Source organism: Ochlerotatus camptorhynchus, unplaced genomic scaffold (assembly GCF_037179485.1).
Source record: "Ochlerotatus camptorhynchus isolate MF236.1 unplaced genomic scaffold, CSIRO-AGI_Acam_v1.1 ptg000509l, whole genome shotgun sequence".
Lineage (NCBI taxonomy): Eukaryota > Metazoa > Arthropoda > Insecta > Diptera > Culicidae > Ochlerotatus > Ochlerotatus camptorhynchus.
This window is the reverse complement of record NW_027040993.1, coordinates 234,056-248,987: the sequence shown is the minus strand read 5'-3', so window position 1 is coordinate 248,987 and position 14,932 is coordinate 234,056. Positions and strand designations below refer to the sequence as shown.

The 14,932-nt window shown below is 38.5% G+C and overlaps 1 protein-coding gene across 1 annotated transcript in view; it reads right to left on the bottom strand.

Annotated features, from left to right (window-relative positions):
* Positions 1 to 1,967: 1,967 nt before the first annotated feature.
* LOC135712850 (visual system homeobox 2-like) overlaps positions 1,968 to 14,932 on the bottom strand; it is a gene marked incomplete at its 3' end in the record, with an annotated part of 175,049 nt that continues 162,084 nt past the window's right edge. The window contains exons 5-6 of the mRNA XM_065235915.1: positions 2,771 to 2,945; positions 1,968 to 2,550 (exon numbers count right to left, since the gene is read on the bottom strand). Coding sequence (XP_065091987.1) covers positions 1,968 to 2,550; positions 2,771 to 2,945 — 758 coding nt within the window. The remainder of the gene's footprint in view (positions 2,551 to 2,770; positions 2,946 to 14,932) is intronic.

Below are 14,932 nucleotides of genomic sequence, written 5' to 3'. Positions count from 1 at the left end.
AAAGTAATCAGATAAATTTTTGGACATCTGACTGGCACTGACCGGTAGTTAACACTGGTAGAAACCCCTCGATTTTTGCATCCTTTTTTTCATTATTTAACATCGGTTTGTGATCAGTTATCGAATGCCAATGACGTTTATATAAGGTCTGGGCCAAAGGGCTTATTGGTGTTAGTGAAATGTGCAAATGGTTAGTGGTGTTCGTATTATATTGCAATGTTTATCTTTTTACACGAAACAGCTGTTGGCAGTGACGTATTTCTATCTGTTCTCAGTATGTTGGCAGTGACGTATTTCTATCTGTTCGCCGATGTTCAGCAATGTTTACAACATTTTTGCTTCTAACACCAGCAAGCTGCCTGTTGGCCCAGACCTTATAAAAATGTCATTGATCGAATGCCATTCACCGACGTGCGACGATTGGTGATTACTGTTGACAATAGAATGTCAGGGAGGTGACTTTCACACCTGGAACCCATGGAACTCACCAACAAATGGGCCGGGTCCAATTGCTTAACTTCTCTTCCGAAGGAAGACGTCCAAACAAACAATTCAAAGTCACAAATAAGCATATGAATAAATGCTGTATAACAGTGTACAATGCTGAATAAAACAGGATGTCGAATTATGTGCTGAAAAAAGCTCATTGAGATCGATAGATGCGCCTTTATTCCGTCGTTTGCTCTGATATGATTAATTTACTTATTGGAAGTTTTATAAACGTTGATTATCTCCCTGATTTAGAACCAGATGTTTGATCTAATAACAAACTGAATACCTGAATACCAATATTGCTGTATGAAGGTATACAACACTGGTTCAGTCCAACAACATTAACGAAATCAGAAATTTTATCTGTGTTTTAAATCGTAATTCATCGATCACAACACTCACGACAACAAATTCATTGATTTAGTTTAATAAATAACCCAGCATCCTTTCCTTGAAAATTGGAGAGGTAAAGAGGTAGAATTGGTCTCATAAATTCAACGATGAATAAATTAATATGATGTATTCTAGGATAGCTCAGATGGCAAGGCAACATGCTGGTGATCGGAAGGTACATTGTTCGAAGCCCATATTATATGTATGTAATAAATTTTCTAGTATCTGTGTGGTGCGTGTTTCGTCAGAAATAGTGAAAACAATCACTAAAGAAAAGACAACTCTGTCTTTCTTCTACCGTTCTTTATTTTTGGGTTAATTTTCCTGCAGTTGAACAATCGTTTAATAAATGTATAATAGTGTCTAATTTAAACTTTACTTCACATGATAATCAAGCGTATAAATCATCACTGTTAAGGAAGCAAAGATGTCCAATAAACGATGAATAATAAAACATTTGATCGAATAAGTTCTGTTACAACTCATGGAAGTCAAATAAAAGCTTCTCGACATACTTTAACCAACACCATGTTGTGGTTGAATAAATTCTCCAGATTTGTGTGAACAAAGCCTGAACAGAAGTTATTATAAAAAATTGCACTTGTATTATTAAACATGCAGTTGAATAAAATCGTCAAGAAGTCGTTTCTTCAATAGGGGTGACCAAAGATTTTTTTCTCCTCAGAAAAATCCCAACGTCCTCCACTGGGATTGAATCCAGACACACTAGGATGAGAAAGCAGTTACGCTTACAACTAAACCACCAACGCAATTTTGCTAATAATTTGAATTAATAAGGCCTCTTTTCAGTCAATATAGGCATCATTATTTGTTTGACTTTGAAATACAATTGCGAATTTTTTAAATTTTATGAATGTCATAGAAGTTGTCCCAAACCGAAAAAAAAACTGCATTACATGAAAATTACATGAATCAATAAACTATGTGTTGAATGAGTTAGTGGTAACGTTGACTGTTTGATTAACTCATTCTTCATTGATAGATTACTTCAATAATGATGAATATGACTGATCTTTGTGCTGCAGCAGCTTATGAAATATAGTATAATAAATTCAAATCACCGTATGTAGGAAACAGGATCTCGGTAGTCAACCCACCTAAACGCTTCGGGGTCGTTTTCGGGGTGGTAACTATTTCCTGTTGGACTTGTGGTGGTCAGTTTGAACTCCTTACTGTCCACCGGACTGTGATGATGTGCTGGGTGTGGATGGTGATGGTGATGATGCGGATGACCTAATGGGCCAGATTGCGTTTGACCTCCGGCTAACGAAACTAGAGGAGATGTTCGATGTCGTGTTAATGCTGATGGGGGTGGTGTTATCGAAGCCGTTGAAGAACTATTGATTGGAGAATGAGCCGAAGAAGGTGACAGGTGCGCTACAGCACTCGTTGTTGGATTTTGGTGAGTACTATGGGATTGGCCACTACTTGAGCTAGAACAGAGATGACTGGAACTACTCGTACTTCCGCTGTTCGTACTACCTGGTGGGTTTATTCCAGGTGATTTCATTGGAGAGCTACCATGATTGTTCAAACTTGAACCGGCACTAATATCACTGGCTTCTGTTCGAGTTTCTTCCCGATCACTGTTATCGTCTGAGTTTTTTAGAGTTTCCGCCGCTTCCATGGATTTTTTGTGCATGCCTAAAAGGGAATAAGGTATCATTTCGAGAACATCGAGAATGTAGATGATCTAACTAATAACTACAAACTAAGTGCAAGATTAATAAAATAAATTCAGGATGAGTAGAAAGCTATGAAACATCTTTGACGAGCACAAATTTCTCATTCCCAAAGAAACTTGACTAATCTGGCAGCGGGATGAGCGTAGAAATAGAAAGATATTTACTTTTCATCTCCATACCTAGAAGCCACGGTGCAACGGACTCGTTCTCCTTGGCCGATTTGAGGATGGTTTCCGGCAGTGGCAGCGAGTGCCTTACCATAGCACCGTAGAGCCCATATTCGGCCATAATGGTACTTCGGCCCCAGCATTTTTCAGTCTTACGCCACTTTGCCCTTCGATTTTGGAACCATACCTGCAAATAGATAGAATAGAGAAAATTGTTCAAACCCCGTAACATTGAATTTGAGGAGTGCGTGCGCTAGCTCGGTGGAAAACGGATTAGGGATATTAATTATTATGGCCTTTTGTCTGATTGCTGTCACATAAAAGGCCATTTGTGCACGCTGGCACAAAATTAATAATATTGCACGCTACAGTTGATAGCAGGATGCTGTTATTGGAATTTGAAATCCTTCGTGGCATTCACTCACATACATCCATACAGATGAGCCATCTCCTGTCCCTGTGATTCGCATAGGTTCACTGGCTGTCGACTTCCATCACGACAACAGATATAATATGCTTTCGATTGCCACTAATCGCATTAAAATTTACTCACTTGAGCTAAGCTGTTGTGCTGTAGCCACCCTCTTGATTTGTTCCACGTTGAAGGGGTTCGTTCATGTACGTGCAAATCGATTAGTTAGGTTTTATTAGGTGCAATATACAATAAGACGGTGATTATAGAAAATCGGCAGTATGTGTAGGACTTTGACTGGGCATGTGCATTATTAACAGTAATGGGTCAACCTGAATGAAGGCAACTTCGATTAGGAGGATTTCCTTGAATATGGTTTCTAAAGCATGCTTTTGTGCTACAACATTTTTTTTATTCCAAATCTTACTGATATGAAGGATGAGAAGTGTAAAGGTACCTAGATTCTTCCAGACAGATTCAACTTAGCAACATTAAGCAAGGCTACCCCACCGTCACCTTTAATAATTATTCAGCATTTTGTCATTACTGGTAAATGTGAGAATGATCGCCTGGATCGTGTCCCAACTTAAATGTGTTCAACTAAAAATAACTTCTGATCAGCATGTTTCGAGCCACTATAGCTTGTAAGCTGGTAACTGGCAACAAGTCGGACCCTAAACATATTAGAACTCCACAGGAGGATAATGTAAGTAGTTCTCAATAGCACAAATAAACGAAAAACTTTAGTCCTTTATTGGTGAAAAGGGCAAATGATGAAACCAATATTTTTAAAGTGAAGCGTGGTTACATACCTAAATAACCTATTTTTTTCTGGGTTCATATTTTGAGAAACCGGTAGGTTCCTGATCGATAACAAAAGGCGCTGTTTATAAACTATGTAAACAATAATTGAGAGGTTTCATGCGTAGACAAACTTTTTGTATTTGTAAGACCATAGACACTTGCCAACGCCCTTGTAAAATTACACGAAATATTCATGAAAAAGCTTAAAGCTGTCTGTTCGGGAAGTTTTCCTGACAATATCGACACTTCTTATTAGCAACATTAACAATCAAGCTAAAAATTATTGAGAATTGTTACAAGGGAACGAAATGATTTAATGTGATATTTCTTACATTTCAGTGCGATGCCTAATTTACAATTCCCGCAACAATCAGATACGTTGTAGTCTTTGTAGTGGGTCTGCACTATACATTAACAAATAATGTTATGATCACTTTGAAAATCAAATCAAACATTCAATCCAATTGCGAATATCATTCAGGTCCCTTAACGGTATCGCGACTAACTCGGACTGAGTCGGCGGATTTGAACTGTAATACATAAATGTTTTTAGCTACTGAAAAATAAAGGAAACCTGTTTCACTCGGTGTACATTTCAATAATGAATTTTCTTACCTACGTATCACTTTAACTAAATTACACACACAGAGTTTAGAATACCGAGGTCGTTAAAATTTTACAGGGTTTTTTAAACAGCTGAGTTTTCAGTAATCAATTCAGTAGTTGTTGCTTTAACTGAAAACTCAGTAAATCGCAAAATCCGTGAACTGTCAAATTTTTTCGCTTTAATCAGTAAATAGTTGCTGTATTTGTCAGTAAAATATTAGTTTACTTATTTGGATGCTGACTTTTTCAATATTTTTATTGCAGTATTTTGATGAATAAATAAAATATTAGCGATGTTTATTTGGTGACTTAGGTTAGCATGTTTAGAGGCGGAGTAGCAATAACGCTTTAATTTGTCCAGACTTGAGCTAATCCAGAGCTAGTCCAGCTTGAGTGGTCAACACTTGCTCGTGGTTTAGCCGGCTGGTTACTTTCTTGGCGTGCCTAAATGTGGAGCTCTACTACAGGCACTTGATTATTTATGCTTCAAAACTTAATGAATCTCCTGAAAGTCGGTACCGGAGTGCAGAAACTACTCAATTCCGTGACTGTTTCTGCACTCCTGTGTTGATTTTCACAAACGATTGCTGTTTTCACACATACATTTCGGAAATCAAGTGCACGAGGTGGAACGGAGGAGGGTGACGTAAACAAAATAATTTAATTTACTGGTGTGATCAGTAATTTTGAAATTAAGTTTGATGACTGTTCCAGTAAAGTTTTAGTCATTCACCGTAAAGCTGTTAAGTTACCGTAAATCCAGTAATTGCTATTACCGTATTCAGTAGTTTATCGCAAAAGCTATTGAACGTCAGTAGTTTGTAGTTTTTATGATTTACAGTTCAACTGTAAATAAAATTACCGAACAGAGAAACCGTGATTAAGTGTGTACAGCAAATTATTAAGAAACTTAATTATCCATCTACAGAGCATAAACACGTTCTATTATGATCCAAACCGGAAGTGCCATCAAAAACTATGTCCGAAAGGGACTAGCTTCACTCCAGGGCGCTTGATGATCCCGGGAACCGTACGAACTGTAGCACTACGAACTTGACCATCCTTTTCCTCCAATACTTCGATGACTCTACCTTTGACCCATCCATTCCGCTTAGTCTCATCAACCACTAAGACGACATCTCTTGGTTGCAAAGGCTTGACTAGTTCATGCCACTTTGTCCTTTTAGTCAAATATGGTCGCTGCCAGAAGCTATCCGCCAGATGGTGTGCCAGCTTCCAGCTATTTATTAGAGCTCCAACTCCATCCGAGTGTACCTTTCGTGCCATACAAGAGGAAGTGGTTGGGTGTAAGTGATTCCCCTTCTGCTGAACCCAGTGAACCGTATTTGAGGAGCATGGATTCCACGACTGTCTCTGCTTCTAGGATCACCGTTTCGATCACCTCATCGCTGAAGTGCTGCGGTTGATCCGAAATCACTGCCAAAGTTACCTGGACATCTCACCATTCGTTCCCATGGACCACCCATGTGCGGTGCCAAAGGACGATTGAATCGCCAACTCGTCCTTGCGTTCGTGAATGTCACCGCACAGCCCTCGTTGATGCTTCTGATCTGACTGCTAGCAGACGGCTGGCCCCGACAAAGTTAGTCCCATTGTCCGAATAAAACGTTTCAGGGGACCCACGACGGGCGATAAATCGGCGAATGGTCATCACGCAGGACTGCTTTGTAACACTGTAGGCACTTTCTGATGTACTGTTGCCGTCTTCTGGGCATCGAACCGCTAGTGGTGCGACGGACGGTCGCTCAAGCTATGTTTGCTGGAAAGCTTCTCACGGGTGACATCGACTGTCCAACGTTGCTGGCCCAGCTAAATATGTATGCTCCTGAGAGACCTCTTTGTCAACGCGAATTTCTGTTTTTGGAGCCACGAGGCAGAAATTATACGCAGAATGAGCCAATTCGTGCAATCAGCCGACAATTTAACTACTTTTATTGCGAATTTGACTTTAACGTATCAGCAAATGTGTTTCGTCGCCGGTTACTTGACCGTTTTCGTTTCGTTGACCATAACTATTTAGATTAAGTTTTATTCATTAAGACATTAATTGTCAGTTGAATTATTAAATAAACAAATAAACAAATAAACAAATTGGTGGACGTGTAACAGCTTTTATAATACAGCATCGTTGACACTCCTTGGCAACATACCGGATCATAGACCGCAGATGTGGAATCCTCAACTGCTAACGTAACTCGTTGAATGCGGTCTCGTTGCTGCCGTACAGGAACTGCCGGTGATAACGAGGAAGAACGTTAGACACTGACCTTTTGGTAAAATAATGGGATACTCAGCTTCGGTGGGGGCGTTAGATGCAGCTCCTATCCTACTGCTCCCCCGAATCACACCGTAGATATCGAAGAACGGCCTCTGCTTGTAGAGAGGACTTACTTTGCTCAAAATCATCGGTTCTTTGCCTCGATAGGTTTTGTTGTACCTAATGGAGCGCAGCGTACTCGTCTGGATAACACTGCACTTGCCGCCAAAGAAAATTCTCTACTCCAAACCATTCCTCACTAGAAAGTATGCCAATGAGCTTTTGGTGATGGAAACAGCTAACCGCTCTCCCTAATAAACAAATACCATAAACGAACAATAACCCAAATAGTCGAACTTTTCCACAAATGGTTTGGATGATACCCCAAACACGTCGTTAAGCAAAAAAAAACCATAACAAATTATTAAGGCTAGGTACGTATGCTGCCGTTCGCAGTCAATATTTCCACTTCGAAAATCTGTTGATATCGATCAAAGCTCCACTACCGCATGATGATGGACGTAGAAAGCACATAAATCCTCCGTTGTTGCCGATATTTTCTCCTCTGTCGGCCAGGCTTCTTCGGGTTTCCACAGAAATTAAGGTTCCCTATACCATCGACTGTCTTTACTGAACTCTGGAGCAGTGCCCCACTTGGTCGTCAGGTCAGCAACGTTCTGGCTCGATCGAATTTTCCGCCACTCGTCGACATTTGTCAAGCTGAGAATCACTCCTATTCTGAATGCAACGAAGGGATGGTAGCGACGACCATCGGGTTTTAACCAGCCTAAAACTGTTGCGGAATCCACACACAGGAAACACTGCTTGATAGGGAGGCTTATAGATGTACATATGTTGTGGACTAACCGACTGCCTATCATCGCTGCTTGCAGCTCTAATCGGGGTGTCGAAAGTGGTTTCAATGGTGCAACTTTCGTTTTAGCAGCAACCAATGTACACCGTGGAGTACCCACATCTCCTATGCGAAGATAGACGACGCATGAATATGCTGTATCACTGGCGTCTACAAATACATGGATCTGCATGTCATCCAGCGACTCACTGCTAGCTCCACTGAAAAAACATCTAGGGTCTTCTACGGCTCCCAACTGCTGCAACAACTGACTCCATCTATACCACTGCTCTCGAAGTGCTATCCCGATAGGCTCGTCCCAATCGGTGCCGGACCTCCGAATGTCCTGCATGAGCACTACTTAGCACAACCCGCCCTTTGCCTTTATTTTTCGAACGTTTTTTTTCACAAAATCGAATGTTATCACTGCAGTTGATTTCTAAATTTACTGTAAGATTTTCTAAAGAGAAAATTTTTGTTGAGATATTGTTAAAAATCTAACACTGGTTCTTAACTCCAAACTCGGCCTACGGATTCTAAATTAGGCCTAATGCATTGAAACGCTATTCAAACGCCATTGAATTCACTTCGGCCTATCGGATGAATATAGAAATTGATTCGGTTGGAGCATTCTTTTGTTTTTGAGAAAAATGGATGTAAACATTCATATAACGCGTTCTCATTGACTTCGTTAGGTAGCTTTTAAACTAAAGTATCGTACCAAACGCATAATTGACTTGTTTACTGCTCGATAGGCCCAAAATGGGCGATTAGGCCGAAGTAGTGCTCTTTAACGCTCTTGGATCATTCGTGACTTATCCGGGGGAGACTTTGGCGTGAGAGCTATGGATGCCAACCATTACGCCGGAGTCGCCCCCGTTGTTGATTACATAATTTATTTGAAAAATAACAATTTTATACCATGACTAGCTTAAAAATTTCGATACACTCAAATCTTTTTTTTACGTCATAGGTATATTTATTTGTAACGATAACCAATAAGTTGACAAACTATTATTAAGGTCAAGGAAAAATTATCTTAATTATTGGTGTAAATACAGACATTTTTAAAAATGTGTATTTGTCCCTAGCATGCTAATATTAGTACTGACATTAAAACCAAAACGTTTAACCTTTTTTTTTACACGGTAGATCACACTTAGTTTTTTCTACCGAGCTCGGCTGTGCAAATCTCGGCAAAAAAAGTTTTACTGAGATCTCAGCAATCATTTTTTTTTTCCTTTGGTTTGTTTTTTTTGTCGATCTTGTTTTCCGTGCTGAGCACGAATGCTACCGACGTGCCAGGAAGGCAGCTCCCACACCTGGACCCTACCTATCGACCCATCAACTCATGAACCGGGGACCAACGGCTTTACATCCCATCCGAAGGAAGGCGTGATCAGAGCTGTTATGCCTGAGAACATCCCGGCGGCGCCGACTGGGATTGAACCCAGGTCTGCTGGGGTGAGAGGTAATCACGCTTACCACTACACCACCGGCGCCGTTTGTCAGACATTTAATTTGTTTGCTGAGATTCAGCAAAGCACTATCCGAGACTCTGCAATCAAATGTCACTTTTGCTGAGATCTCAGTGAAACTTATTTTTGCCAAGATTTGAACAGACGAGCTCGGTAGAAAAAAACTAAGTGTGTACATACTGCCAATAATCCCATATCAGTCCCATATAGAAAAAGTAGGCATTGAGAAAATGGCAGTCGAAGCTGCGAAGTGCGATTCCTATGTAAATATTTGAAAAATCGAAGTAAATTATTTTAACATTTTTTCAAGTTAATATCAGTTGCATCGAAGCTTGCATGTAATGTTATATCAGTGAAAAATATAGCGACTCGAAAACAGAACTGTAACCTCACCTCTGGACGATTGAATTCAAGGATTCATTTTTCATGATCAAAGTTCGTAGTTTTATTACATAATATGAAAGTAGATGCCATTTGATATTGTAGTGTTGTTATCTTAAAATTGACGAAAATCCATATGGGACTGATATGCAATTATAGGCAGCATAATCCCCGTTTAAAACAAAAATCTGAGTGTATTTCCAAGTATTCGATCTGAAATCAATTCAAGGTAAAAGTCTGACCTCTAGCTTTCAAATTAGTAGCAATAGTTTCTGCAAATATCTTCATTTAAAAAAATTATGATTAAATCTAATTTAAACCTTAGCAAAAGTTATGTATTTTGTGCATTTGCATCAGGTAAAAAATAAATAATAATAATGTTAATGAAAATAACCAAGTAGAGTAAAAAACAATTTTTCGGAATTCCACCATTTTTTTAACAAATTTTAATTTTGTACTCCTAATAACTTGAAAATGTAAGCTGTGGAACTTTGACGGTTTAGAATTTTCAAGATAAACAACTTTCCCGGAGACGTCAAGTATCCACATTGACAGAGTACTAAGAACTATCTGTACCAATTGCTTTCGATAACTACCGATGCGTCATCAGGGGTTCAAACCTGGTATGAAAATGTATAAAAGTAATTGCTGGTGTCACCTCTGTAATTATCAAAACCTAATAATAAAAATGTATGGACTTGGTCTTCTTAACTTGTTAACACACAAGTCGTTCTTGGCCTTCGGACAATGCTCGATTTTCCAGAAGTAACCCAAGGATTATTCTCACACTATTTGAAAACCAGATGTTAAGGATATTCCAAGGATCATTCTAGTGATATTGAAAACAAAATTTACGTGCTCAATTTCTGTTAAGACATGGTTAAGAAAAAAAATGCTGATCTATAAACAGATCACAGGGCGTTGGAAGTTTGCTTACTTTTTTCCATGGCAAAAATTTAAAATGCCGCTTGAAAGGGGAAAAAATGTAGTATCGCCATCAGAAAACAGCTGGCAAATGATTCAAACTGACGATGATGGTAGTCATAAATCGAGCTGATCCGAAAGTAGATTAAGATCGTATACATACGATAGTCGTGGGCCTTCGATGACCAAATTCAAATAGTTGAAATAGAGTGACTTCCTTGAGGTATTCCTGACAAGGCAACCCAAGATTTGATCATTTAAACAAGGTTGAACATGTTTTGATATTATTTTCAATTTCAATAGCCTTCAAAATGAAGGTCAAAGTTTTACCGAACGTTCAGTTGTTCTGATTTCGGTAAAATTTACCGAACACGGAAACAAAATCTTAGTGTGCAGTGTATCTCAAAATTGAACATACTGCTGTCCTTATATTTTAGCAAAACTACTGTATGAACACAATTGAAAAAAACTAGATTGCTGAGTTTTTGGCTATTTGGAATTTTTTAATCGGGTATCGGTATAATATTTTGTTTTCAATTGTAGCGAATTCATTTATTATTCAGTTCCAACCTGGATCAGGTATCAATATTGACCTCCACGAGCTGATTTTCTAGACGCAATGCATTTGGGATAACAAACATTGTTCGAAAAGTAACCTAACATAAAAATTACAAAATTATATTAAAAATCTTCGAACACATTATAAAATTTGTTTGTGTCGCAAAACATTGAAAACTATGCATGTTTTTCATTTAAATCTGTAATAGAATCTTACATTTTCCGGTTGGGTGTAGATTGCTGGAATAATTTCCATATGACTTTACTATTAAAATTTTATTTTTACCCAAGCATCGTATTCATGAGTTATGAATTATCAAAGCATTATTGCTATGGATAAGTTATGAATTATCAAAGTATTCCATGTCCGGGACAATGTGTAAAACCAAAATTTTCCAGCTAAATTGACTAACCCAAATTTATTTTCAAAGTGTTTTTTATGTTACTTCATACGCGAAGTTAACGATTTTCAGAGTTGGTTGGAAATGCTAACATGAAGCTTTAAGTGTGATGATTTATTAGCTAGAGAATGATCTTTAGAAGAATGTAGGTGGATAGTTCCGTTAGAGTACGGCAGTATGAAAATTGAATAGAAGTTGAAAATGAGCGAAGGGCCATTAAAGCGACAGTTTTCAAGATGACGCACATTTTTGCCTAGCCCGTACGATGTACGCGGGGACTTCAAGTATGTCTCCAAGTCCACAGGCAAAAATGTGCGTCGCTCTTGTTGCTCATAAACTGACTGCGGCTGTGGAATAGTTCTCATTGAATCAATAACGCTGATTTTTTGTTTGTGACTAGTACTATCTACAGATAATGAGCTAAATAGGTTGAAGGACAGCCGAGAAATAGCGGTGGTTGGACGGGACTGTATCCTAAAACAAATGGGGAGAGTGGGGATTTTGTTAAATATTAGTAAGCCTAACAATTGGAAGAGGGGCGTTTGAAAAATATCGAGATACGGAGAATTGACTGTGTGTATTCAATATAATACCAGCAATTTAAAGCATGCTTCTCTCGTACAGTGAGTGTGGACAGCTTTAGTCATGGCGTTGTTTTCTTACACATAATATGTGAAATCCACTGTCCTAATGAGACAGAGACTGAGCTCCAACTATATTCTTTCAGTATTAGGTTATGCTATCTCTGTCACACAGTTCTCAACACAGCTCCGAAACGATAAATCATTCAATTAAAATATATAGCTCTGATTGAAAAATGTAACCGTAACAATAAATCTCCGCTTGGGGCAAGGAAATTAAATGGAATTGATTTCTTTCGCTCTGGTTTTGCCATTTGTCCACGCTGGCAAATTGGCAAAGCGGAGATCCCAATTCGGTTGCCAATCTCGTTTTGACCCAAACACCAGAGGGTTCCCCATATGCGCGGTTAGCCATTGGCAAGCAATCCAACAAAGAGACGAAAGAAACCTAGCAGCGGGAAAAAAACCGGGGCCTTCTGGCCCGAAGCATCAACGCGGGGAGACGAGAAAATTCGATTAATTTATCAGTGGGTGGTTGCAAAAGCGGCGACAGTTTTCATTCGCTTTTCAATTTGGATTCACCAGCACTGTGCCTGTGTGTGAGTGGATAGCGTTCTGCAATGTCTTCTTTCGGGGGTTGTCCTTTTTTGGACCATCCAAGCGAAGCAAACACAATTATAAATCTTTTTTGTCTCTTTCGTCTGCTCGCAGGTTTGTTTGGAAACAGAGCGGAGATTTATAGAATGCCACAGTCATGTCACGTTTGCGACAAGAAAGCTCTCATTCTCGTTACGTACTCTTTTTGGCAATTTTTCAATTTCATTCATGTTCTCATCCCATTTCGAATCCGAAGAGAAAAGAAGTTTGAAAACAGGAAAATTGAATTTTCACGCTTGATATGACAGTTTCTAAAGTTGAGCTGTTTACACTGCAGCGTAGCAGGAGGGGGAAATTTGGCAATCCGCAACAAGACTAATTTTAATACAAATGATGTTCCGACGAAGTACCACCGCATTATTGGCCCATGGCAGACCATACATTTCCACACGCCCACAGTCCCAGTGGACCTTATAGAGCTCGGTATATATTTTCACGCCTGATTCGCTGAGTGAAAATGATTCTCACATTCACAGAAAATAAAACAAATTTGTAAAATTAATTTAATACCTCAGAGAATTTCCTTTTGTTCGGCGGAAGATATCAAAATAACAGCGAACCGGGTACTGAATGTTTCCTGAAAAAGGGGGAAACGATGCGATGCTACTTGATATTCATTGTTATCTGGATATGCCAGTAAATCCCACGGCGAGACTTGATCATATGTTATTCATTTTCGTTCGCTTGATAGTATTTTCTCACATTTACGAACCATTATCGTACAATCATTTGCAACGAGGGGATGAGCTAATAGTTGACAGGCTGAACGTTTGGTTTACAGGCTTCTGTTTAGCAAAGTATTGGTCTTTATAGAATCATAGCCTAACTTGATTCCGTAGATGAAGCAAGGAAACTTGTCAGTTTTTAAGGACAGTGTATGTCACACTAAGCACAACCCAAACACACTTAGAAATACCTAATATTACACGTGACGGAATCCATCTTTGACATAAAGGATGAGACGTAAACAAACATGTAATGTAAAAATAAGTGTTCCGAGACTGAAAAGTTCGAAAGTACATTTGATTGAGCTGAATTTCACGTCTATTATGACCCAATTTTATGTTAAAATTGATGCTCGTATATGTCCGTCTCAGAGCACGTAAATTTGCATACATTTTTTTAAGTGTGCATGTTACCTCTCTTTTTTAAACGAGTTTGTTAAAAAAAATAATGTCTCTATCAAAGATAACTTTATTTACTTTTCCATAGCCGGTGGATTTGGTAAGTAGTCACAAATTGTTCAAACATTGTTAAACATATAACACTGCTTCTTGATTCCAATTCCGTCACACGAGTTTCAATTCCATCCAAACACATTGAAACGTCATTGGATTCACTTAGGCATAAGGATGATGGAAAATGGATTCGCTAGGAGCGTTTCTTTTGTTTTTGAGAAGAATGAATGTAAATATTCATATTATCCGTTCATATAGTCTTTGTTTTGTAGCTTTTGATTCGATCAAGTCGAAATAATTTATATATTTGATGTTTCTGCGCGATATGGGCGCTTATGCTGAAGTAGTTTTACATGAGATGCTCTTGTTAAAAATATTAAAAAATATAATAAAATCTAATATCAAATTTTCTCAACTAAATTGCATAGATGTGTTGCAGAGGAGTTGAATAGATGTGATCATACAAAAAATAACGAAATTTGAATGAACAACTGGAAAAATGTTGTGCCTGATGAACATGTACCACTTTTACTGCGAACAAAATTTACCGTAAACCAGAAAACATTGCGAGCAAAAGTGATACCTACATGTTCATGATAATCCCAGTACGGGATATCTCGTAAATTTGGCCATATGGAATGTTTCTGTCATTCGCAAAATTTTTCAGGTGACCTAGGTCTTCCGGATGTTATATAGATTAGTTTAGGATTATCTCATTACGTGGCGCTAGTGTCCACGTGGCACTAGATTCTATTTTGGATAAAGTTGTTCAGGTGATAAACGCCCTCAGAATGCTAGACTCTGAACTAGCTCACTATGCACACAGCTATCCCGAGCAGAAGCAAACAGAACAAATTTAAAACTAGATTTGATGTTGTGATGACGCTGATTATGATTACTCAGGTTGCTGTCGTTTTGGTCTTATAAAAAAATTATTCTGTGACATCACATTGAAAACTAATTCTGCTATAAATATAAACTTAAAACTCAATTCGATGTACATTTTGCTGTTGAAAACAAAATGAGTATTCAATTTGATATTCTTTTTTTTGCATAAATGTCT